The sequence below is a fragment of the Ursus americanus genome, chromosome 24, assembly GCF_024610735.1.
Source record: "Ursus americanus isolate L20-20 chromosome 24, mUrsAme1.1.p, whole genome shotgun sequence".
Taxonomy (NCBI): Eukaryota; Metazoa; Chordata; class Mammalia; order Carnivora; family Ursidae; genus Ursus; species Ursus americanus.
The window spans coordinates 44788746-44814478 of NC_142150.1; the positions used below are offsets into that span (position 1 = coordinate 44788746).

Genomic DNA, 25733 nt, shown 5'->3' on the forward strand with positions numbered 1-25733 from the left:
ATCACAGCCCAGAGCTATCACAAAACTAAAGGGCAAACGGTTCACTTGGTTTCATAACAATTACACCTTGTGTGTGCACGTGTGGGGGGTGGGTGTGTGTGGGCGGGTATGTGTGTGTAGGCACCTGTGTGTATGCACGTCTATGCATACATGTGTATTCACATGTGGGTGGGTGCGCATGGGTGTGTAGGTGTGTGTATGCACGTGCGGGTGGGTGCGCATGGGTGTGCGGGCGTGTGTATGCACGTATGGGTGGGTGCGCATGCGTGTGCAGGTGTGTATGCACGTGTGGGTGGGTGCGCATGCGTGTGCGGGCGTGTGTATGCTCACCTATGTGGGTGTGTGTGCACACATGTATGCAGGAATGTGTGCATGTGTGCACACGTGTGTGTGTGAGTGCACGCATGTGTGCTTTGCCATCCAGCACCCCTACTAGGGGCTGACACGGAAGCCCATTTCACAGACAAGGTAGCGGAGGCCCAGAAAGGTTAAGTGGAAAACCACGGCTGCGGAAAGGGAGCGAAAGAGAACGCTATGACCAAGAAGTGGCCGCAGGGGAGCTGGCTGTCCCCCCGCACAGCTGCCGGCTGCCGAGGTCCTCCCTGAGGGGCCTCTTCTGTGATACACCACAGTGCGTCTCCATCCGCTTAAACCCGTCAGTCGAGTGTAGACGGAGAAGCAGTCCGCATTTTTTGTTTTGAGAGCCAAAGCATCAGGAAGAGTATCATTTCCTCTGCCAATTATCTTCTTGGCAACATTTTCAGAGACACGTAAGAGGACTACCACAGCCTCCTCCCCTCGGCGAGGCTCTCTAGGCTTGCCCTGCCCCCAGCCGGGCTCACCATCCCTCTGGGCCACCACCTCCTGCAGGAGCCCAGGTGCCACCACGTTCAACGTATACGCGAAGAAACAGACCCAGAAAGCACATTCGTTCATGCACACAACGGTCGATACGGAGGGTCGGCCTGGCCGGGTTCTGCTCTGGCCACTGGGGACGCAGAGCGCTGAGCAGACGTGTGACTGGGAGAGTGAGGGCAGGTGGTCAGGGAAGCCCCCGTCCCCCAGCAGCGGGTCCCTAAGCCAGCCCGAGGCGAGGGAAGAGCCGGGTGACAATCGGGGGAAGTGTTCCCAACAGAGGGACAGGAAGTGCAAGGGTCCCGGTGCGGGAGCAAGGGGGCAGAGGCCTCCAGAGCGGTGTGCCGTGGCGTTCCCAGCACCGGACAGCAGCCCATCTGCACGGCACAACTCCACTCTGGGGTCTGCAGAAGGCGCATCAGAGAGAAGCCGGCCCAGAGGGATGGCCAGTCGGGGGCAACGGTGGCTGTCTGGGAGAAAATGCCAGGAGGCCGGGCAAGGGTGGGAGGGGCAGCAGGGAGCCGGGGATGCCTGGCACGGAGCAGGAGGGCAGTCCGGACTCCAGGAAGCTGCAGAGGGAAGGGGGCTATTCACACGGTGGGGAGGAGGTTTCTACAAGGCCTCTCGGCGGGGCAGGGGGCCCCACTGCCAGAGCTCAGGGCAGAGGTGTTTTCTAGAAGGTACCAAAGGCCACAGACAGGCCTGCCTGAGGTCAGCATGGGAGATAACATGGGCCATGGGGGCGTGCGGTGTGCAGGGGCAGCGGACGGATGGAAGCTTGACGGGGTGGCAGGTGGGGGAAGCTCACGGGAGCCCCCAGAGAAGGTCAGCGGAGTCTAGACACAAGGAAACGGGCAGACGGAGGAGGAAACGCGAGAGGGCAACCAGATGCGGGCTACGGGTTTGCCCAGAATGGCCCCGTCAAGGCCACAGCCAGGGTTTTAACTCTGGGTTTCCAAGTCCCACCCGGTGCTCTCATCTCCACGGCACGGAGGTGATGTCACTGACGTGATTTATTAAATACTCCAAATTGTAAGTTGAGAACCGTTTCCAGTTTGTATTATCCCCTGACACGCGCCTGTGCAGGCAGACAGAAATCTAAGACGACGTAAATGCCGCTGTCCGTAAAGAGGCAAGGGAGGGACAGGAAGACGGGTGTCACCAGAGCAGCTAGAACCCCGCCCCTTGGAGGAGCAGCGCCCTACAGACCACACCTGACCATGCCGCGGACCACAGCGCCTGTACCTGACCTGCACCCAGGGGAGCCCCGGACCCACCCCAGCCAAGGGTCACAGCCAAGGGTCCCTGCAGCCTTGGGGCAAAGAAATACAGGGCGGGTTCGAAGCCCAGCTGTGCCGCTTACCCGCCGGGCTGCCATGGACCAAGCCTCCATCTCCTGACCCGTAGGAGAGAATGTCAACCAACAGCAGCCACTGAAAGCTCCCTGGGGATCTAAAGGGAAAGACCACGTGGATGCCCTCCTTCCGCCAGATGACACCCCCAGTGCCCCCGAGGATGACAACCCCATGATGGCCCTGGGGAGGCAGCCACCGTGCGGACCTGCGCTCCACCGACCCCAGCAGGGCCAGAGACGCAGCCTGTCTCTTCCTACTGGGGGCCTCACTGGAATCAGAGGCAGGGTTCACTTCCCATCCTCCCCAAAAGTTGGCCTGGCCTAGAAACCTTTGATATTTAAGACCCCCTCCCTTCCTTCATTATCCAAGCCAGAAAAACAAACATCAGGCTACCTCCTTCCCTCTGGGTCTCCAGGAAAGCCGGCAAGGGGCTGAGGGCCCGGCAGGTTAGACACAACTTGCTGCTCACAATCAAAGCCCTAATTAGTTGATTTCATAAGAGAAGGGAATATCTGATCAGTATATTTTATTAGAAGTGTGCAGATGAGTAATGCTGAAAATTGATAAAACACACACATCAAATCCATAAATCTAGATGCTTTCAGATTTAACAAGGAGAGGCTTGGCAAGGCAAAAAGCAGCAGCAGGACTATCAGCACCATCAGCACCAACATCACCATCATCATTGGCACCATCATCACCATCATCATCACCACCATCATCACCACCATCACCATCACCATCACCACCATCATCATCACCATCAACATCGTCACCACCATCATCACTAGCATCACCATCATCACCATCATCATCACCACCATCACCATCATCACCATCAACATCAACATCATCATCACCACATCATCACTAGCATCATCACCATCACCACCATCATCATCATCACCATCAATATCACCATCATCATCATCGTCACCACCATCATCACTAGCATCACCACCATCACAACCATCATCATCAGCACCACCATCACCACCATCATCATCACTACCAACATCACCATCATCACCACCATCATCACCATCATCACCACCATCACAACCATCATCAACATCATCATCACCACATCATCACTAGCATCATCATCATCACCACCATCATCACCATCATCACCACCATCACAACCATCATCAACATCATCATCACCACATCATCACTAGCATCATCACCATCACCACCATCATCACCATCATCACCATCACCACCATCATGATTACCATCACCATCACCATCACCACCATTATCACCACCATCAGCAGCAGCATCACCACCAGCATTACAGCTACCATTTAACTGAGCCTCCACGGTGTGGCAGACATACCATATGTTTGTTTTCTATTTTAAGCCTCTTAGCAACCCTGGCAGCTAGGTAGAATTAGCCCTACATTGCAGATGGGAGATTTCATTGCCCAAGAGACAGGAGTGTGCTCTCGACAGCACAGCAAGGCCACGGTCTAGGCCACACGGAGCCTGGACGGCCATGCCTCCTTGCACCGCAACTCCATTTCACTGTGGCTGCTTCTTAATGCCTTTCCCTGAATCCTATTCCGACTTTACCACACTGCGTCCCCACCCCTGGACAGTCTACTTTTCAGCACGATTTCCCAGAGTACTCTGCATGTGCGACCTCTGACACCCCTTTCTGCTGAAAGGCGCAAAGTGGTTCCTCTTGTCTGCACTGAGCCGGGCCTGATGCCACCACGTGAAGTACACATGACTAGAAAGGAGGAGCTCAACACATTGGTGACATGGGAGGACGGGGCCCGGGCCAGGGACGATGTGCAGTGCGTGCCGGACGTGGGAGGACAGGGCTCCACGTGGCCTAGACCGTGACCCTGCTGTGTTGCTGACCATGCCGCAGAGGAGAGGCACACCGCCTAGAGCAACAGCAGACTGATCCCAGGACCCTGGAGAGGGGCCAGCTCTCACACATCTACCCCAGCTCACTGGCGAACTGGGAGGAAGTCACTCGGCCTTGGAGCGGGGAGTCTGTCTACACGTGTGTCTGGGGAGGGTGTCGATGCCGTCTTCCCCACCCAGGCTTGGCAAAGTATGGCCCCCAGCCCAACTCAGCCTGTCACCTCTTTTACAAATAAAGTTTGATCGGCACAGGGCCACGCTCACCTTAGTGCTGTCTGTGGCCGAGTTCATGCCGCAGCGGCAGAGTGGAGTGGCTATGACCAAGGCCATGTGGCCCACAGAGCCAAAAATATTTACCAAGTAGCCCTTTACAGGAAATGCTTGCTCCTAAAAGAAAATACCTAAAAGAAAAATACTCCTAAGGCGCATGGGGGAGGGTCTTGGCACATGGGGGAGGGTCTTCCCGAAGCCGTCAGCCGAGGGCTGGGGACAGATGGGGGGGCAGGCAGCACGATGCCAGTCATATTGGCTCCGTCAACAAGTCAGAATGCGGACTACCAGACTGTTTGAACCCTTCCTAACAAAATACCAACAACGCTTTCAAAGACTGTCTTGTCCACAATTATTTCAAGTGACAGAAAACATTTTTTTCTGTTTTTTTTTCATTCATGATAAATTATGCTTGAAATCTACTGGGGAAAATGAAGGAATGCTTTTCCCCTCTAAGGCAGCGATTAAGAAGCACATGTCGGCACAGATGTTTTACCAGCCAAAGCCAAGTCTCACGATGCGTGTTTTCTGAATGCGGCCCAGCTCGACATCTCCACGCTCACAAAGCCACCCCAACATCCCAAAATGCCGAGCAGCCGCCTGCCCCCGCTGCACGCTCGTCCCACCGATACGCTTGCCTTAAGGGAGAAGCCGGCAGCCCTGCTGAAACACTACCCCGACCCCCTCTGACTGGGCTGCTCCCCTGTGCCGGCCACAGAACAGACCCTAAAAGATGGTGATCTATGCGTCTGACAAGGTGGCTCCAAGAGGGACAGGTGCCAGCAGGGAAAACAGGTGAGGCATAATAATGGCAGCTCACCCTGGTTATCTTGAGGAGGGTACAGAGCAAACAGTACAGCTAAGGCTCTCAGGGGCTCATTAAGAGAAGGCTTGACTAAGGGCAGGGTATCTGAGTTGGGTCTTGAAGGATGCATAGGAGTTTTCTAAGGCAAAGAATCTAGGAGGGTTTCATAGCTGGAAGTAAAGTGGCTGGAAGGAGTGGGTCTGGGAGGGGCCAGGGAAAGGACTTAGGTGAAGGCGAAGGCTGAAGATTTCACCCAAAAAGATGTCATCAGGGCTTTTTTCTGGGAAGATGCCGCCGATGGCAGAGAAGACCAACTGCACGCAGCTTGGGGGCCCCCAGAAGATCTCCCCTCTGTTCCTCCAGTTGGTGGAACTCCCCACATTCTGCTCAGCTCTTCAGTATAGTGTCCAGACCCCACCACCCTCCAGACTCAAAGTTCCTTGAAATCAGAGAGACAAGAAGAAAAGAAAGCTGGAGCAGAGAACACCTTCGATACTGGTGTCCAGGAGTTATGTTGACCTTGAGCCTCAAGGACACTGACCCACCCTCCCCTACCCCTCACCCCTACCCCAAGCAGTTCCTGCAACCCAACCCCTCTCAGGAGCCCCAGACCCTTCCCACGGCCTCCGCGAGCCTCCCCACTATCTTCGCCCCCCCGCTGTACCTCTCGGTGGGACCGGCAAGGCGCTCACATGGTCCACGGTGCCTCCCCCACCATGTAGGAGTCACAGTGCTGGAGGCCAGGGGTCATGTCCCCCCCCCCAAGGGCACACCAGACAAGCTCAGCTCCAGCTCCCCTTGGTTTCCAAAAGTACATGCTTTCTTTGTTCACACTGGGGTTCCAATTTTAGGTACAGCCCCCGCCCCCCTGAAATGAAAGCAGGGTCTTAAAGAGACACTTGCACACCCACGTTCACAGCAGCGTTATTCACAACAGCCAAGAGGGGGAAGCATCCATGTGTCCATCAAGGGATGAATGGAGAAACAAAATGTGGTCCAGCCACATAATGACATATTACTGAGCCATAAGAAAGGACATTCGACACCTGCGACACACGGATGGACCTTGAGGACATTATGCTCCGTGAAATAAACCAGATGTAAAAGGACAAATGCTGCAGGAACCCACTCAGGTGCGGTCCCCAGAGGAGTCAGCTCCGTGCAGACAGAAGGTTGATGGTGGGCGCCAGGGGCTGAGAAGGGGACGGGGAGTTGGTGTCTCTCAGGACAGCTCCCGTTGGGGCGATGGGAAGTCCCAGAGATGGCTAGGGCTGCTGGTGGCACAGTGACGTGAACGTGCTTAATGCCACTGAACAACATCGCAAAGTGGTTCAAGCCGTAAACGCTTCTGTCGTGTGTATGTTACCACAGTTACAGAGAAAAAGCCTGTTGGGAGCGTGTTTGTACACGCGGTGGTGGTAATTCGTCTTCACTGCACGCTGGTCCTGTGCACTCTGGCGGGGTGCCAGAACTCTCTCGGGGGCTCAGTCAGCCACGCCCTTGCCCCTCCACCCCGCACGTCCCAGCTCACGGCCACCTGGGGGCGGGCAGAGTTGCACCTTCCACCGGGGATGATGGAAGCTAGAGGATCCCCGGTGCCCCAGCTCGTGTCTGGAAGCGGACAGTGTGGTGGTGCGGCCTGGAGGGGGGGGCAGATCTGGCTTTCAAGCCCCGCGCCAGCCCTGGGACCGTGCCCTTCTCTTCCCCGCGACTCGGCTCCTCTTTGCTCTAACGGGGTAACCCATTCTCAAAGAAGCAGCTGAAGATGGCAGCTTGCAGGGGCCGGACGTGTCCCCCCGCATTCCTCCGTGAAGCCTTAACCCCTACGGTGAGGGATCTTGGAAATGGGTCTTGAGGAAGGGTTGTGGTTCAGTGAGGTCCTGAGGGGGGGTCCTGACTACGGGACAGCGCCCTTGTCAGAAGAGGCCCCCGAGTGCTCTTGCTTGCTCCCCACCACGTGAGGACACAGACCCAGGCGGCCTCTGCAGCCAGGAAAGGGCTCTCACTGGGAACGGAACCTGCCCGCACCCTGATCTTGGACCTCCGGCCTCCGGGACCATCTGCTATTTGAGCCCCATCTGCAGGGCTCTGTTAAGGTACCTGTGCTGACCCAGACAGCACGCTGGGGGCGCCCACATGGCCGGACAGGGTGTAGGGGAACGCACCCCCCAGCACGCCCCCACTGACCTGGTTGTAGAGGGCGCAGATGTGCAGGGCCGTGTTCCCCGAGGCGTTCTGGGCCGCCATGTCCGCCCCGTAGAAGAGCAGGTGCTCTAGGTGCTGCACGTGGCCGTACCTGCAGGCCTGCAACGAGAGCCCACGCTGTCAGTGCGAAAACCACACGCACATCTCCAAGCTCGACAGTGCTTGGCCGCCTCCCGGCCACACAGTGTGGCCGACCCCAGCCCACCCCGTGTCGGACCAGGGCCCCAAATACAGGGGCACCCACAGCGTCCTGAGACTTGGCGGGGCCATCTGACCCCTGGCTGGGGATCAGGGCGGGGAGCTCATCACAGGACTGAGGACTTATGCTGGGCTCCGGTCTGTGAAGGGCCGCAGTGTGCCTTTTGCTTGGACCTGGTCCCCAGGCCAGGCACGGGCTCCCTTCCCTGGACACAGTAGGGGCCGTACGTGCCCCTTCTGGCTATTTTCACACCCCTTCTTGGGGAGGGAGTTTGGATAAGTGGGGCCAGGGATGGAGTGTCCTGGTTTGCATTTTGTGGGGCTGGCCACCAAGGCCAGCAGGAAGGCTCCACGCGTGTCTCTGGTAGATCTGCAGCCAAGTCACAGACCTTCTGTTTTCCAGAACGTTCCCCTGTGAGCCTATGTCTTCAGACATAAACCCTACATTCTTATGAGAATCACGTAGAATAAGGGACCCCAAAGGGCCCACACGATGCTCGGCACCAGGGCAGCCCCTCCCCGCAGCAGCTCTTGGGCAGCCAGGAGGCCCAGCGCTCTGACAGCTCCGGCAGGGGTCCAGGGCACATAGCGTGGTACCAGGGCAGCCCACGACCCTGGGCAGACAGTCCGCTCCAACCAGCCCCCCACCCTATCTTCCCCACTTCCCGCACCTCGGGAAGGCCAGCGTGTGACCAGCGATCGGCAGCATGGGAGGCGAGAGGGCCACCGTCCCTGTGAGCGGTGACAACGTGGTTGGGAGGCGGGAAGGCCAGGAAGCAGGTCCTGACCCACACTTCTCAGGCCGAGGGTGGCCCCTGAGGCCCACGGCAGGAAGGCTCACGAAGCAGGTGGTTACCCGGATATGGCTGCTTTTACCTGTCCGCCCTCCTCCCCCGTGGCAACAGTGCCTGCGCTCCCTGTGGGGCCCCCAGCCCCACTCTCAGAGGTCGGGGGGGCTGCCCCACCCCATTGCTGTTGCGGGCACAGCCCACGGGTCTCTGCAACCAGCACCAGGCCACAGGCTGGGGGTGCTTGTGGGGATCCCATGAGGACCAGAGACTGTAACACTGGTCAGAACTGCTAGAAAGCTCCATTTCTTCCAGGACGGCCGGCGGAAAACCTGCAGAACTCCAGAGCTGCTGGGGCCCCCAACAAAGGAACAAGGGTGCAGGGGAGAGAAAGGGAGGGAGGGAGGACAGAGGTGGAGCCAATGACAGACGCACACACAGCCCCTGACAGGGCCCTCCGAGCTCCAGCCATGCCTGGACTCCTCAGGACACAAAGCCTGGGCAGAACTTTGATCTTCCCTTATACCAGTTTGAGTTGAGATTTCTGTTCCTTAAATCAAAGGAGCCTGGACTCACCAGCTCTCCCCAGAGGATGGGAGTCCAAACCCCCCATTTGGCGGCCACGATAGTGATCACTAATGCAGGTGAGAAACACCAACGGATGCTAAGACCGTCCATGAATGGGGAATGAGGAAAGGGACTGAACAGCCTCAGAGACCCCACAAAACCCTAACTGCAGAAGGAAAGAGAGAAGCCTGGCAGACTCCACCTGGCCAAGCAGACTGAACGTCACCGGTAATGGGCAAGGGTCACCACGTGCACCCCCCCACAGGATGCCAAGAACGCAATATTCCTACGCGATCACTCCTACGATATTCCTGCCAAAATGCACACCCCGGACCTCATTGCGAAGAAACACCAACCCAGCCCAAGTTGAGAAGCAGTCTCCAAACTGACTGCCCTGTAATCTTCGCAGGAGTCCCCGATGGAAAGCTTCCATGCGGGATCCCGGACGGGATCCTTTCAGCATAAGGGACATTATTGGGACGATGGACGAAACTCGAACGTGGTCTCTGAGTGAAGGTACGTGGGGTTCTCTAATATTCCAGCAACTCTTTTGTGAGTTTGAAACCAACAGAGTCTTTTACAGTTTAGAGAAACTAGTCCTTGTTTGACACAAAGACCTCAAAGCTCACCAAAGTCAGAAATTTGTCCAGCCCCAGGATAAGCTATGCTAACCATTTGCCCTTGAAATGGGCGTTGTGGCTCCTGGCCTCTGAGAGGCAGCCAGAGGCCAGAGCGCTGACACCTGACATACAGCACGGCTTACCCTCCTGCATCTTAACCACCTTGATGAATGCTTTTTGGGAAATGCATGTGGGGGGGGGGGGGGCTCCACTCCATGCCTACTGCCTGCAAGTCTCCTGGGCGTGCATATTTAGAGAAGTTTCCCCAAGAGTCCTGGGGCTCATTGCAGCTCTGCTAAACACCCACCCCATCACTAGCCAACCACAGAACTCGGTGGAAATTGGGGAAAAGGGCGCGCCTTCCTTCCAGCGCTTTACTGCCACCTGCTGGACACCCGCGGTGACGCAGCTCCTACCCTAACAAGGCAGCAAGCGGAGAGGCGCCCCAGGCTGTGCACTGCACTTGGAACAACGTGGAGTTCATTGCATTGCAGATGAACAGCAAATGCGTCTGCTTGGTTCTGTGCCACCAGCAAAATTATTTCAATCCACACCACGCTTAGGCATATCTCCCATATACAGCATGTGCTTATAATGTGAGCGGGAGACATCCTCACCGAATGGTTCGAAAACAAGACATCATTTCGGCCCTCTCCCGGTCAGGAAGTGACGTGCGGGGCAGGACAGAGACACTGTCTTGCCCAAACACACGCACACGCGGCTTGTTTGACTCGAGCCACTGGCTGCCCCACGGCCCTGGGTTCCACGGTTTTCAAAGGCCAGTCGTGGTCTTGCTGCCAGCCCAAAGGGGAGTCAGGGAAACGGGCGAATGAGTGTGTGGACGGCAGGTTGATCGAAAGTGGCCAGTTCTGTGTTGGCCAGGGTTAGGAGCTGAACTATGTTCCCCAAATTCCTGTGTTGGAGCCCTGACCCCCAGCACCTCAGAACATGACCGAATCTGGACAGGGGCCTTTACAGAGGTGACTAAGGTACCATGAGGTCATCAGGGTGGGCCCTGATCCCGTGTGACCAGGCTCCTTACGAGAAGAGTGGGTCAGGACACAGACACACACAGAGGGACGACCCCAGGAGGACCCGGGAAGAGGACGGCTGTCCACACACAAGGAGAGAGGCCTCAGGGGGACCCCGCCCTGCCCACACCTGCATTTCGGGCGTTGGCCTCCAGGACCAGGAGACAGTGGACCTCTACTGTATGTGCCTCCTGTGTGTGGGACTTCGTTACAACTACCCTAACAAACCAACACGGTCGGCTCAGATCAACTCATCTCTAAGTTTCAGCCTGAAATGATGACATACAGTAGGTGCCATGCTGAGAATTCCAAAAGGAAAGATGTATTTTGACATCTATGACAGCTGCCACTTTCCCTATGGCACCCACTGCTTTTATACCGTGATTTCTGGACATAAGACGTCTCTTGCAGACTTCACTGGCATCACTAGGGTAGAACATGGCTCTAACCACGGAGAGGTGGTGGTGCCCCTGCCACCCCGGCCTGGGGTCCTCACCCTCCCCTCCCCTCCCAGCACCTCATCTCCTCTTAGCCCCAAGAATCAGGGCTGGTCGGAAAGACAACTGCTTGGTGGGCCTCAATCCCTCTGCAGGCCCACGGCAAAAGGATGCGTTGATTACTTCTCTGAAGGAATCCTTGCTCACCTGGGCAGGGGCATGCGATACGGACCTGATGCCCCAGGTCAGTATGGGGCAGACCCCCAAAGCAAGGTGAGGCACCTTCCTGCAGCTCCAACCGCTGGGGCCCCGGGGGCTTGGCCACTCGCAGTGTGGAATGGGAGCTGGGGAAACCGCGTGGGCTAAGCAGGCATGCTGTCAAGCTCTGATCCCTCCACCTAGCGGCGGAGCATGCCATCCCCAGGCTCATTGTGACAGCCCCACCCCGTGAGGCCGGCGACACCACCTTCCCTGACCTGAGACAGCATCTGCCCATCACGGCAGCCAGGCTCGGATGCCCCACTCTGTATGAAGCCTCCTACCTGTTCTGGTTCGAACTGGCCACTCCTTGCGGGGGGCTCCCTGTTCACACCCGTGCTCCCGCGAGTTCCAGGCTTCCCTGGACATGGGGGGCATCCCAGTGCATTAGGGAGACCCCGACTTAAAGGAAGACCAGAGTCCATGGCATCTAAATGCTAACTCCTTCAGCCAACCCATATTCAGGAGCGCGTGTGATGCGTGGGGGCAGAGCCCCCCTGCGTGGCTGGGAACCCGTGACAGCACCCACCCAAACAGACCTGGTACTCCAGGCACTGACCACAGGGGCTCGGGGAAAATTCCAAGGACCTGGAGAAGACAGCTGAGGGAGAGTGAGGATGAGCCTGGTGAGGGAGGGGAGCCATGACCATAAATTGTTAAATTTCTGGGGCACCTGGGTGGCTCAGTTGGTGAAGCGCCTGCCTTCAGCTCAGGTCATGATCCCAGGGTCCTGGGATCGAGCCCGCATTGGGCTCCCTGCTCAGCAGGGAGCCTGCTTCTCCTTCTCCTGCTCCCCCTGCTTGTGCTCTCTCTCCCTCAAATAAATAAATAAAATCTTTAAAAAATTGTTAAATTTCTTTTAAAACTCCTCCTTTAAAATGATAATAAACAGCAAACAATACAAAATTAAGATGAACGACAAGCTGTCCTTAAAGGAACTGTTGAGGAAATCAGATGAGATTATAGCAAGGCCTGTGAGGAAAGTGGTTACGTGCCCCCGGACTGTCACATATTATTTCCTTGTGACAATGGACACGTGATGATTATGATGATGATGATGATGATGACGCGGAAACAGTGACGAGGGCGGGCTGGACGTGGAGGACCATGATGAGGGCGTGGCCAGGCAAATATGAGCGTGGCGGGGGCGTGACCGGGCTAGGAGGCTGACGGGGGCGTGGCTGGGAGAGGAGGGGGCTGATGGGGGCGTGGCCAGGCGAGGAGATCGGCGAGGGGGCGTGACCGGGCAAGGAGGAGGGTGATGGAGGCGAGGCGTGGTCAGGAGGAAGGTGGGGGCGTGGCCGGGCGAGGAGGAGCCTGAAGGGGCGTGGCTAACTCCCAGGCAGAGTACCGGGACTGACAGGGGGACGAGGGAAGCCCCCTCCGGAGGCTGAGAGAGTCAGAGGAACTCGGAGGGACGGCGGAGGTCCCCCGGAGCCAGTCACACAGCAGGGCCTGCGTGAAGGCGCGTGGGAACCCGGGCTGGCTCCTCCTCCGAGCAGCCCCGCTCTCCAGAGCCCGCAGCCTCCGGTAACCTATCCGGAATCCCGACACAGACAAACCCGCAGTCCACAGTTCACAGGCTGGGGCAGGGTGCAGGGAAGACGCACAGGAAGACGGGAGCCATCCCCCCTTCCTTGTTGTCTTGGGTTGTGGGAATGCGTTTGGGTGGTTTTCACTGTCTCCTCTCTGCTTCTGCGAACTTCCCACTACGTCCCTGTGGAGCAGTTAGGGTAATCTGCATAACAACTCTAAGCTGTGTAGGAAAACGCGCGCTTCCGGAGTCGGCCTGCAGGGGGCGGGCGTGCCCAGGAGCTGCGTGGCAGGTGCGGGATGAGAATGGCCTCCCTGGGCAGTTCAGCACCCGGCCTTGGCCTTGGTGGGAAACAGACAGAACCACGGCAGGACCCGTGAGCAGGCCTGGCTGTGGGCGTGCAGGATCCCTCCAAGGGCGCGGAGCCAGGCGGCTGGGAAGGAGCCATCCCCACTCCAGGACGCAAGGCAGAGAGACAGACTTCAAATGCAGAACCTCAGGTCCCAGAACTCCAAGGTGCTTCTCCCACTAGCTCTGTGCAAAACCTGCCTCATCTGTTTCCTCCTGCCCCCAACGTCTGTCGCATCCGGGGTGGCGCCTAGACGTGGTGGCGAGATGGGCTGGGAGTGGACTTAGCTCAGGAAACAGCTTGGCCCGTGGCCTGGGGCAGGTTACTCCCCCTCTCTGGGCCCGTTACCTCGTCTGAGTCATGGAGACCAGCAGGTGTCTGTTGGGGCTGCTCCAGGGTGTGAAAGATGGAGCCAATAAAGCCGATCAGGAAGGCGTGGGAGCCCACCGGGTGCTGAGAATCTCGGAGGAGGACGGCCTGGTCTGCTGTTCTTGGCTTAGCGCCCGCACCCACCACCTCACGGCCAATCTCGGCCACGGCAGTCGACGCAGCTCAGGAGGCAGGGACTTCAGCCAGATAACCTCTAGTGGGGGGGAACTGGTGTCCCAGGACATTGTGGAAAAGAAACCCACCACTGGAGGGCAGTGCACGATCCTGATGGGTGGGAAGCAGGATGCTCAGCCCTGGGAGCACCCCCCACCCCCGCCTCCAAACTCAAACTCAGCACCAGGGGGCTGGGGCCCTGGGACCGAGGTCTGGTGGCTTCAGTGCCTGTGCACTCAGAATCCATGCTCGGGGTCTCAGGGATGGAACCCAGCACACACGGGGACCAGAAATCACAGCTGGAGCCCACCTTGCAGGAAGTGACTGCCAGGACCCCCCGCCCCCCACCCAACACACTCATGCTTCATCTCGGGGCGGCCAGGGACCAGACTGTCGCATGTGCCAGAGACGAAAGGGACTTTGGTGGCAGGCCTCCGGCTGGCGAGGAACAAAAGGACGGAGAACCCGGCTCGGAGAACTCTCCAAAGTTGGGGACCTGCCGCCGGGTTCAAGTTCTAGCAACTTCATGTTCCCATCTTCTGTATTTCTGTTGTCCTGGCATCTGTGGCCTTGCTGATGCCGTGAGGTCTGCCCCTCCCCAGACAAGCCCATCTGACCGCACAGGACTGGCCCAGAGGGCAACTCTCAGATGCAAACTGGCCCACACAGAGCCCTCGCCCCCCCCCCCTTACTGGGCTCTTGCTCAGGGCCACGGCCCACCTGCCCTGGTCAGACCAGACAGCCAGGGACAGCGCCAGTGCCCCAGAGCCCCCGAGGTTATCCAGACTAGCCAAGCCTCGGCCTGTTCATCCTGCCCCACCTGTTCCGTCCTGCAGAAACCAGTGAAGGCTCTTGGCCCCATTTCCCCCCCGGCTCCTGCTGCCTCTTGACCCAGCTTCCCATGTGGCCCCATGGCACGTCTGCCCCTCCTCCCAGGACCTGTGAGTAACACACCATCTTTCCAACGGCAGCTGACTCCTCATTGGTTGGCCTCACTGTAAAATGTAAAACTACATTTTCAACGGGGTTTGGGACAGGCCAGGAAATGCCTCTGGAACAACCCAAAAGCACTGAGACGTGCAGCTGCGGGGGCGGAGGGAGAACAAGGCAGGATGAGCAGAGGGGAGGCTCAGCACTGCGCTGACATGAGCTCCTTCCCACGGGCCCTGCTGACACCCACTTATGGGTGAACAAACAGAGACCCCAGGGCATCATCGCTACTGACTCCTCTGAGGGTCCCACGCGGGGTGTGGGCTGGGGGCTGCCAGGAGCAGCTTCTGGAACCCCAGTTCACCCGGCAGATGGAACTGGATGCCTCTCCAGGCTGCAGGGGTGCTGAGGAGTCAGGGCTGACCCGGCACGCAGAAGGCCAAGTGGGGCGGACCTGCCAGCCCCGCACGGCCCGCCTGCGACACCTCGCACCGCTCGGCCCTCTGACCACAGTGGGTGGGGGCGTGACCCGCCCAGACCGGGCCACTGTGTAAGGCCACAGTGGCAGAGGGAAATAGACAGATGGCCTGAGAGGCGGTAAGAGTCACTGCCCATCCAAAGGACAGCTCAGAGCCTCCCCCTGTTCCAGCCCTTTCCCCCTTGCCTTCCTGGGCCCTGCTCTCCCAGACCCACCGTCCACCCTCCTCTGCCCGGAGACCCTGACCTGGATACCTGCAGCACTGGGCTGTCTGGTTGGCTGGCTCACACATGGCTCAGCCAACAGGAGGGCAGGAGAAGAGAGAGGCCAGGGCACTTCCTGCCTGCAGCCCCTCTAGTACCTCGGCTGCCCCTGCTTCTGGGACCACAACTTCCTCTCCCGCCCTGGGTGCAGTAACGACTCTTCATCTGAGCTATCAGGTGGGCTCTGTTTGCAGCTGACACACCCCCTAATGCCACGGGTGCCAGGTGGGACCAGGGAAACCTGTGCCCTGTGCAAGGAAACTGGGCATCACATTGGGCCGCCTGTGTCAGAAATCAGGCAGCGCACTGGGTCACCTGTGTGCAGAAAGCACCTGGCGCCCAGCTCTATCGGGGCACCCGAGATGCCCGACGCACGGACAGCTCCCAGCTCCTATGAAGGGCGTGTTCACCCACAATTCCAGATGATTCCTGCCCTACAGAAATGCAAGAGGCTTGCCTAACTTTCCGATGTCTCTGCAGAGATCAGACGTGTGTATCTCTAGGTAAATACCCGTTTTTAAATGCCGACAGCAAATCCAAATGTTTTGGAAATCGCGTGGGCGGAACAAAATGCTGGGGGGGCGGGCGCGAGCTGCGGGGAGGGGGTTGAGGGGTGTGTCAGGGGTCGGACAGGTGGCGAGCAGCCGCGAGCGCACCTGGTGGATCTCGTGCCAGCCGTTCTCGTCCCTGCAGCACACGGCGGCGTGTTCATGGAGCAGCAGTTCGCAGCAGTAGGGGTCCCCCCCGACGATCGCGGTGTGGTACAGCGGGGTGAGGCCGTAGCTGTCTTTGTAATCAGGGGATGCTCCCAGCTCCAAAAGGGTCTAGAAAACGAAAACACCAAACATGGGCCTCATGACCCATTCTGCAGGAAGTGAGTCAAGAACAAAGCATGAGGGTCACTCTCCTGCGGGCCAAGGCGGAGCAGGCCCTTGGTTCCGGCACGTTTCCCAGGCCTCCCAGAGTTCAGCAGGTGCCAACTTCAGACGGTGAGGTTTCTGGCCCTGAGACAGCACGTGGCGCTGGGCGTGCAGGACGTGCGTACATCCGGGAGGTCAGGAGACGCTCTGCAGACATGCGCCGGGGGCAGGCAGGGACCGGCTGCGCCCTGCTGACCACCCCCCACTCAGCACCGGCAGAGAGCAACAAAGTGAGGGCGGCCTTTGCAGAGAAGGGAAACAGTGTACTATACAACCTAAAAACACAGCCTAAAGCCCTCTCGTTGTGCACGCTGAGCGCGGCAAAACCAGGGAGCGCTGTCTCAAACGCTGGATTTCAGACGAAGCCAGCGGACAAAGTGCAGCTGATGTGAGCTGGAGAAATCCATGAGTTCCGAGAGAAGCATCCTCTTGGGGGCCAGCCCCTAACAGTGGGTCCCCCTCCCTCCCCGCCAGGGCTCGGCAAAGCCGAGGGCCGGCAAAGCACGCAGAGGTCCGTGGGGGAGCATGAGGGGTGAAAGCACCCCCAGAAGGGCTTCCAGAGACCCGGGGATGGGGGGCTGGTGGCAGCAGTGAGGCTGGCTCAGGGCCCACGGGCTGGGTTTGCAGTCTCATCCTGGGGGATGTGGGGGGCGAGGCTTTCAGCACTGCCCTTCCTGGCTGAAAACACAAGCCTCTGACCGAACCAGAGAGACAGATGACCTTTAATAAATTACCAAATTCTAAAAATCCCAAGAAGAGAGGGTCAGGGGTCCCGACTAAACGTCCAAACCCCAGGTGGGAACACAATTCAGGGTCAGCTCAGGTGGCCGTCATGGGATGGAAACAGGGAACCGGTGTGGATGCCAGGGAGCAGAGAGGGAGGCCCCCTCCCCCCCGGGTGAGACGGGCTCCGGAATGTACCTTCAGGGCTACTTGGTTCCTGGCTCGGGCAGCTTTGTGCAGGGCCGTCATCCCATCTCTGGCGCGGAAGTCCAGGTGAGCCCCGCCGTTTCTGAGAGCTTTGATCATCTCCGCAGGGTCGTCCAGCTGAGCAGCTAGGGTCAGCGGGGTCTCTGCGGGACCCAACACACGCAGTTCAGAACCCGCAGAGGGAGGAGACGGCCAAGGCACACGGCTCATGAAGTCAAGGGCCAAGTCTGAGAGTGAGCTTGAAGAACCGACCCAGGGTATTTGGGGCTACCACCCACCTGTTAGCCCCGGGATCCACACAGTTAGCACAGCCTCAATGGTGACAATGGTAGTGACACTCAGGGTCACATGCAAATCAAAACAGGGGCAGAGACAGTTTCCACGTTATCACTTTGTGGGCAGTGGGTCTGAGACGCTGCCTCATGCTCTTGCTCTCAGGACACAGCAGTGACCCACTAGGGCAGCAGTTAAAGGTCTGAAAGGCGGACGCCCACCTTTCTCCATCTCAAAGTCATGACGTTCATGGGCATCTCGGAGGACGCCCGGACTCAGGCTGCAGGCACACAAAGGTAGGGGAGACATGGCGTGTGCACCCTGTGGAGGTCTGGGTCTGGACGGGCAGAGACCTGAACGGGGACAGCGCGATCAACGACTGGCAGGAGGGCCGGGGCAGAAGCCCTGGGACGGGGTGATGGAGCCCGACCCACGGGGACAACGTTGGCAAGGGCCCCCCGCTGCCCTGTGCGGCCCACTCTGGACCAGTCTGTCGCTGGCTGTGATGGGGAGGTCAGTATTTAGTTCAATCCACCTTCTCTCCCCCTCAGTCTCCCCGAGTGCCCGCCATCACCACTGCCGAGCACGGCGCGCTGCCCTGATGTGCTTAATCAGAGAGGCTATAACCTAGAAAAGTGCCAAGAGCGATGTGACAACGTGCACGTCCCCAGGACCAGAGACACCCCTGGCTGATGATGAGTCGTTCTGACTTCAAGCACATTTTGAGAATAAAAGAACCGGGGCCTCTGACCTGGGGCTGAATCCCCTTTGGACCTCACCTCGGTCACATCCCCGGCTGTCCCCAGGAAGGGCAACCGCATCATGAATTCAGCTCCGCCACCCCCACTAGCCCTAATCCCCGGGCTTCTTTACCCTTAAGTGAGCACTGCTCTGAGGGCTCTTTAAACTTGCTAGGGGACACCCCCCACACCTGGATGTGTCACTGTGAGGTGCAGGGGTGTCGGGGTCCAGACAGCATGGAGCAGGCCAGGAGCTCCACGTGGGGGAGAGACGTGGAAACAGGGCAGATGTGCAGACAGACGCAAACTTGGAGAGAGACCCCCTCCCGCTAGAGAGGGGAGAGGGAGCTGTTGGGGCTTCACCGCCTCGGCCCCCCCGGCATCCCAGCCACAGGTGTCTGACGGTATCAGGGAGGGCTCTTCCTCGGGGGGCAGGTGAAGGGCGTGGAAGGCCCGGTCGTCAGGAGCCACCAGCATCTACGCCTCAAAGTCAGATTTCTTGCAGCAACTTCCAGAAGCCGGCCCCCCATGTATAAGGTCAATTAGGCCTAATGCACATCTGGGGCAAGGTCAACCCTCAAAACCATTGGGATTCTTCTTGCTGATTTGGCTGTCCACCCGTGGCCAGCGCAACCGGAACCCCGGCTGGGGTCATACCTCTGACTCCAGACTAGACCCCTTCGGCAGAGCCACGCCCTGGGATGGCGCAGGGCACGTAAGGGCCACTGAGTAGATATGAGGGTAAAGAGTACTAGGCACCCCGTTAATGGCAGGTGTCTTATGTACTTGTCGGGGACCTTCAGCCCTCGGACGGCACCCACGACAAACGGTGCCTTTCTCAAACAGCCCGGCCCGAACGACGCATTGCAGACTCGCCACGTTCAACCCTGTCCAGGACCCACCCTGGTGAGGTCAGGAGAGTCCCCCAGCTTACACACCCTGCAGGAAGGAGGTGTCCATGAGACCCCCTGTGGGGCCGAGGGAACCACCCCGAGAAGATCTCACCCAGCACCTGCACACGAGCGGCCGTCAGGGGCCTGCATGTCTGTGGGACTGACGACCACGTGCCCGCGCCTCAGCGAGCTTGGGGCCTGCGCGCACCTGCACCACGATCCTCGGAAAACGTTCCTCAGTGTTCGCATCTTGAAATGACTTCAGTTTCAATAAATACTGGAACCGCAACACGTACAACCTCAAAATGGCCCCAGGCTCTCTCAAGAGAGAGAGTAAAACTGCTCTCATCTTTTCAGACGGACTTGCTCCCGTAACACGCTCTCGCCTAGACGCAGCCCGGCGGCATTTGGGCTCCGGGGAAGGACCGACCGAGCGCAAAAGGTACTGGCAGGAGGGTCTGTAGGGGTGAGGGGTGGGGGGACCTGGAAGCACAGCGCAAGGACGCCGGCTACTGGCTTCCACTCTGTCCAGACGTGGGGGCAGGGAGAGGTGTGGGGGCTCCACGCGCTGCAGGCTGGAGTGTGTGGCCCGGGGCCCTTGGGAGCTCCTGGGAGCATCCAAGCGCCACAGAAAGACCTCGGAAACCACACGTGTGAGTGAGCAGCTCCTCCTGGAGAAATGGGGACTGCCGGAAGCAAAACCCAGCTCTGCTCCTGGAAGCCTGGACGACCTGAGCAGGTCTCCAAAGCCCTCTGGCCTGTCTCCTCCCCTGCAAGACGAGGGTAAAAGCATGACCCACACCTCACGGGGATTTGTGAGGCCCACATGCACGTGTCCTGTGCTGGATGGTGCCCACCCCAGGAGCGCCCTCAGGGACCTGGCAGCCAGAGCACTGCCAGACATAAATATTGCTCTCTTCATTATGGCTTTCTTCTGTATTTTTACAAGCCTGTGCAATGACTTTATTATTCTACAATAATAAAAAAAGCAATTTCTAAAATGAACTATGAAGCCAATACTTGTTAGCATTCCCACCCCCACCACCACTTGGACTGGCATAGTCCCACGTGACTTTCTCAGCAAGAGACAGTCGTGATTCTCCTAGAATGTGAAACAAAGGAAACAAATATTCACACACCTACTAAGTGCTCTGCCCTGCACTGGGGACTGCGGCCGCCCCAGGTGGACAATAAAGTACGGGTCCTTGAGCTTTTATAAGATGGATAAATAAATAGGAAAATAGATCGCTGGATGAGGGGGTGGGTAGATGCTTGGATAAGTGGATGGATGGACAGATGGTTAGATGAGTGCATGGACAGATGGCTGGGTGGGCGGATGGATGGATGGTGAATGAATGGGTGGATGGATAGATAGATAGATAGATAGATAGATAGATAGATAGATAGATGGCTGGATGGATGAGTCAATGGATGGATGGGTGCATGAATGGATGGGTGGATGGATGGAGGGATGGGTGGATGGATGGAGGGATGGGTGGGTAGATAAATGGATAGATAGATGGATGGGTGGTAGGTAGGATGGATGGATGGACAGATGAATGGATGGATGGATGGATGGATGGATGGATGGATGGATGGATGGATGGATGGATGGGAATGTGGGTGGATGGATGGATGGGTGGCTAAGTGGATGGATGGATGGACAGACAAACAGATGGACGGATGGGTGGGTAGATGGGTGGATGGATAGATGGACAGATGGGCAGATGGACAGGTTGATGGAGAAGTGGATGGATAGATGGTTGGGTGGGTGGGTAGGTATAGGGAAGGAGCGACAGAGGGAGGGAGAAAGGAAGAGAGAAAGAGATGGGTGAGTGAAAACATGGGCAGGAGGGGATGGAGATGGAGATCACACAGACGTACAGACGAAAATGAGTAAAACAGAAGATGAATATTTGGGCTCACAAGTGACAGAGGGGGCACAAACTACATTCAATTATCTTCGTGTTTCTTTCTAATATAAAACTCATTATTAAAGTCTCCACAATTGAGACATCTCACACCCCATCCCTATGCCCGCATGCCTCATGCAAACCGTCACAAGTGGGAAAAGCCTGGTTTTGCATCCGGAACCTCCGACTCCAGTCTGGGCTCGGCTGTGACTTGGACGGACACCTTGAACCCCACAGGGCCTGGTTCCCCTTCCGTGCTGCAAAGACCAGCCTGCCCAGCCCACGGTGAGGGGCGGCAGGGAGTCACGGCTCTGAAGGTGCTTCATAATGACAAAGCTCCCGCCGGCACAAGGAGCAACAGGGTCTATGGCGGCTCAGGTGAGACTCGCTGCACCGCTTTACACGGAGACAGACCCCCTCACAGGACCTAGAAGGGACAATGTTCCAGTGGAGTCAGCCTTCTGCCTTTGATCACATTGAGCTCACTTTCCTAAAGTGACCCATTCTATGAGAACGTCTCTCTAAACCACGACACACCCTTCAGCGTCAGACGGAGATTTCGCCATCCAACAGGCAACCTGAGGACGATGACCCAGGAAACACTCCTGACCAGGAGCTTCAGAAAAAGCCATTTGGGGCTGTGTTTGCTAACCTTCTGGGGAGAAGTGGCCTCCAGCTGGAATACTCTGAAAGTCCACACGATGGGGATGTCTCCATTGACGGGGACACCCGAGAAGTGGAAGCAAAGCCAGAGAGGTAGGGCTGCACCCCTGCCCTATCCCCGGCCCTTCTCTCCTCCGGGTCAGCAGAAATCTGACATGTCCCCAAACGTCACAGCCTCAACGGCAAGAAGCCTCCCTACAGCACCACGGTGTGCTCGTCCCCATCTCTGAGGCCACACCCCCAAATCCCCAGGGACCAGAGAGAGGAGATTCAGGGACTCCTTCCTCATTACCTAGATCTGTGGTTCTCAGACTTGGACATGGGTTAAGAATCCTCCAGAGAGCTGGGTAATACAAAGAACGTGGACTTCATTCCCAGCAGTGATTCCATAGACGGGAGCAGCTGAGAATCTGCACCGCTAACAGGCCAGGGGTCCACAGGACGTGCTTGGTGGAGAACGTGGGTTCGCAGACCTGACTGCACAGCGGCACCACCTGGTCCCACCCCCAGATACTGCTTTACTCAGCATGGGTATGACCCACCAGTGTTAGGACTGGTAAAACCTTACGTTGTCTTCAACATGGGAACCACTGCTCTGAACACCTGCTAACTCCAATGCGTTCCCCGGACGAGCAGCATGGGCGTGACCTAGGAGCTGGTTAGAAATGCAAAATCTCGGGGCGCCTGGGTGGCACAGCGGTTAAGCGTCTGCCTTCGGCTCAGGGCGGGATCCCGGCATTCTGGGATCGAGCCCCACATCAGGCTCCTCCGCTATGAGCCTGCTTCTTCCTCTCCCACTCCCCCTGCTTGTGTTCCCTCTCTCACTGGCTGTCTCTATCTCTGTCAAATAAATAAATAAATAAATCTTTAAAAAAAAAAAAAAAAGAAATGCAAAATCTCATGGGGCACCTGGGTGGCACAGCAGTTAAGCATCTGCCTTCAGCTCAGGTCATATCCCAGGGTCCTGGGATGGAGCCCTACATTGGGCTCCCCATTCAGTGGGGAGCCTGCTTCTCCCTCTGCCTGACACTCCCCCTCATGCTCTCTCTCTCACATGCTCGCTCTCTCAAATAAATAAATAAATAAAATCTTTAAAAAAAAAAAAAAGAAATGGAAAAATCTCATGAAAAGGGAAGGGAAGGGAAGGGAAGAAAAGAAAAGGCAAAATCTCTGGCCCCAGCCCAGATCTTCACAATTAGAATGACATTTTAGCGAGAGTCCCAGGTCACAAATAGACATCGAGTCTACATGGGCCCAGAGCACAGTTCTCCCACCCAATAGGCACCTGATGAGTCAACAAGCAAACCCAGAAGAACGGTGTTGTCCCTCATGTGGGTTTATCACTTTATTTACAAATCATACATGACTGCGGGGAAAGTCGTTGTGTGTTTAACAAATGGTGCTGGGACAACTGGATTTCCACGTGGGAGCCCTACCTCACGCCATAGACAAAACGTCACTCAGCCTGGCTCCTAAATGGAAGAGCTACAGCTGTACAATTGTAGGAAAGAACACAGGGTGAATCTTTGTAACCCCGAGTTAGGCGTGAGTTTTAATTTAAAAAAATAGGACACGAAAGCACAAGCAACATAAAAGAAACAGACTGGACTTTATAAAATTAAAAACTTCTGTGCATCAAAAGACACCATCAGGGAAGTGAAAAGACGACCCACAGAGTGGGAGAAGGTATTTGCAAACCATGTATCTGAGTAGGGATTTGTACCCAGAATATATAAAGAACTTTCACAAGCCAACAAGAACAGACAAATAACCCAATCGAAATGGGACATGAAAAGATGCTGGGTATCACGGTCATTAGGGAAATGCAAATACAGCCCCAGGGAGGTGTGACTTCACGCTAAGATAGCTGTAAGAAACAAGAGGGGTGACCAGAAGCACCGGCAAGGCCGTGGAGGACGTGGGCCTCCTGCGCACCGTGGGTGGGATGCCAAAGGGTGCGGCCCCGTTGAAAAACAATCTGGCAGCTTCTCCAAAGGTTCAACATGGGTTACCCTGAGGCCAGTGGTCCCCTGGGTATGTGCACGTGAAGGATAAAAACACGCGTCCACACGCTCCGCACAAGAATGTCCACAGCAGCCATGAAGTGTGAACAACCCAAGCAGCCCCAACTGACGAGTGGATAAACAAAAGTGGCCCATTAAATGGAAAGTCACTTGGCCACGAAAAGGGACACAGCACCATCACATGCTCCCACCTAAACAGACACTGACACCATGATGCTGAGTGAGAGAAACCAGTCACAAGGGACCTCGTCACGGGCGCCTCCGTCTCCCCAACGCCCAGAAGAGGCAAACCCGCAGGCACGGGAAGCAGACGGGTGGCTGCCGGGGGCTGGGGAGGGGGAGGCGGCGTGACCGCAGATGGGCACAGGGTCTCCTGTCTGGGTGACCTAAAGACAGCGGCGATGGTACAGCCCCGAGCATGTATTTAAGAACCACTGAATCGTACACTTCTAACGGCTAAATCTGGTGGTATGTGAAATGCATCTCAACACAGCCTTACAAAATACGGAGTTATATGTAAGCTATATCTTAATGTTTTTAATAAAAAAATTATACATGCCTTATGGTACTAGCATTGAACATGCTACCAAACAGACACAGACTAATGTTTTTAAAAGGAAGACAAGGTTTGGTGTTTCCGCCCTGCCTGCTGGGCCATCTGGACCTCCTCTGTATAATGAAAGGACTGGCACGGCCTCCAGGTTAAGGACCTCTGACTACACACGTCCCCAGCAACCATGCCACGTGCCGTACCTGCTGATGGGTCATGTACGCGCTCGTGCGGTCGCCAAGCAGGGGTGCAAGCTCAGCGCTCCTGTCCCACCACCTGCCTGCAGAGCGCACGGGGCCCAGGCTCCTCACTGCCCTGTTACCACAGACAGTGGGGCAGGCGGGGGCCGTGGGCCTGACAGTCCCTTTGCAGGATGGACGGCTCCTGTTGGGACACACCAGCGCGTCCAGCGTTAGTCCACATTCAATGTTTCGGGGTTAAACTATGCAAAAGCACAGATCTTCCAGTCCACTCTGATATCAGATTAACAGCCCAGCCCCACCATGAAGAGAACCAGATCTATAACGTCTTCTCTGGTGCACGGGCCTCGACGAGGAGGACACCTTCTCGTGACAGGTTCCCAGGTGAGCACATGACACTTGTCCACGACCCACATGCCTTTGACGCCAGGAAGCAAGTATGGAGGGTGGTGGCAGTTTTCCCCAAACGGTCAGCCCCTCTGAACATTCTGGCAACTGCTTCTCACAGGAGCCCATGAACCAGGGGCTGGGGGTGGGGTGGGCATCGTTCTTGTGCTTCCTGCCGCTTCCCACGAATGGAAGAATCACGACCGTCCTCCTCCTGTTCTCCCAGATGCTGGCTCGGGCGACCACGTGCGGAGGGGAGACGGTCCCACGCAGGTGCTGGCCATACAGGTTTGTGAACAGAAGCGGACACGACTCACTTTCGTGGGAGGAAATCTTCGATGACAGGAAACACACAGGAGGGAGGCAGGTGTGGAGAAGCCGGAAAAAGAACTGGGCCTCCTATTCCAGAAAAAAACCCTCTGTTGCCAGCAGGAGGTGAGGCCGGTTCGGGGAGAGCTGGCAGACCTGGTCTGGGGAACCCCACAGGCAGGGCTTCCGACAGCACCAGCTACAGCCCTGCAGCCCGGTTCCCGGCTCCCCGCGAGGATGACACCATCCACAGAGGCCCGTGAAGGCAGGAAGCATGTGGGAATTGCTTCAAGGTCAGAACATTAAACGTGGGTGGTTCTTGCTCCAGACGGGGGTGTGTAGCCGGGGATTCTCTCCCAAGGGAGACTCACGTGGACTCACGTGGTCTGACGCAGACATACAGAACCTACCAGATCAGGAATTGGAAAAGGATGGGACCTTTTGAGCAAGCACATACGCAAGCCTCAGAACGAGGAGAGCCCTACAAACCTACTAGAACGGATAAAACGCAGATCGCGGACGGCACCCCCTTGTGGTGGGGACGGGCAGCACCAGGAGCCCCCA

At 57.1% G+C, this 25733-nt stretch overlaps 1 protein-coding gene across 7 annotated transcripts in view; it reads right to left on the reverse strand.

Annotated features, from left to right (window-relative positions):
• The window catches only part of SHANK2 (SH3 and multiple ankyrin repeat domains 2), a 503557-nt gene that overhangs the window by 375295 nt on the left and 102529 nt on the right, over window positions 1-25733 (reverse strand). For 6 of the 7 annotated variants that reach the window (XM_045775905.2, XM_087855101.1, XM_087855103.1 and 3 more), the window contains exons 7-9: window positions 17209-17360; window positions 16024-16191; window positions 7354-7470 (exon numbers count right to left, since the gene is read on the reverse strand). In XM_045775905.2, coding sequence (XP_045631861.2) covers window positions 7354-7470; window positions 16024-16191; window positions 17209-17360 — 437 coding nt within the window. The remainder of the gene's footprint in view (window positions 1-7353; window positions 7471-16023; window positions 16192-17208; window positions 17361-25733) is intronic. The other variant, XM_087855105.1, reaches the window with a different exon arrangement.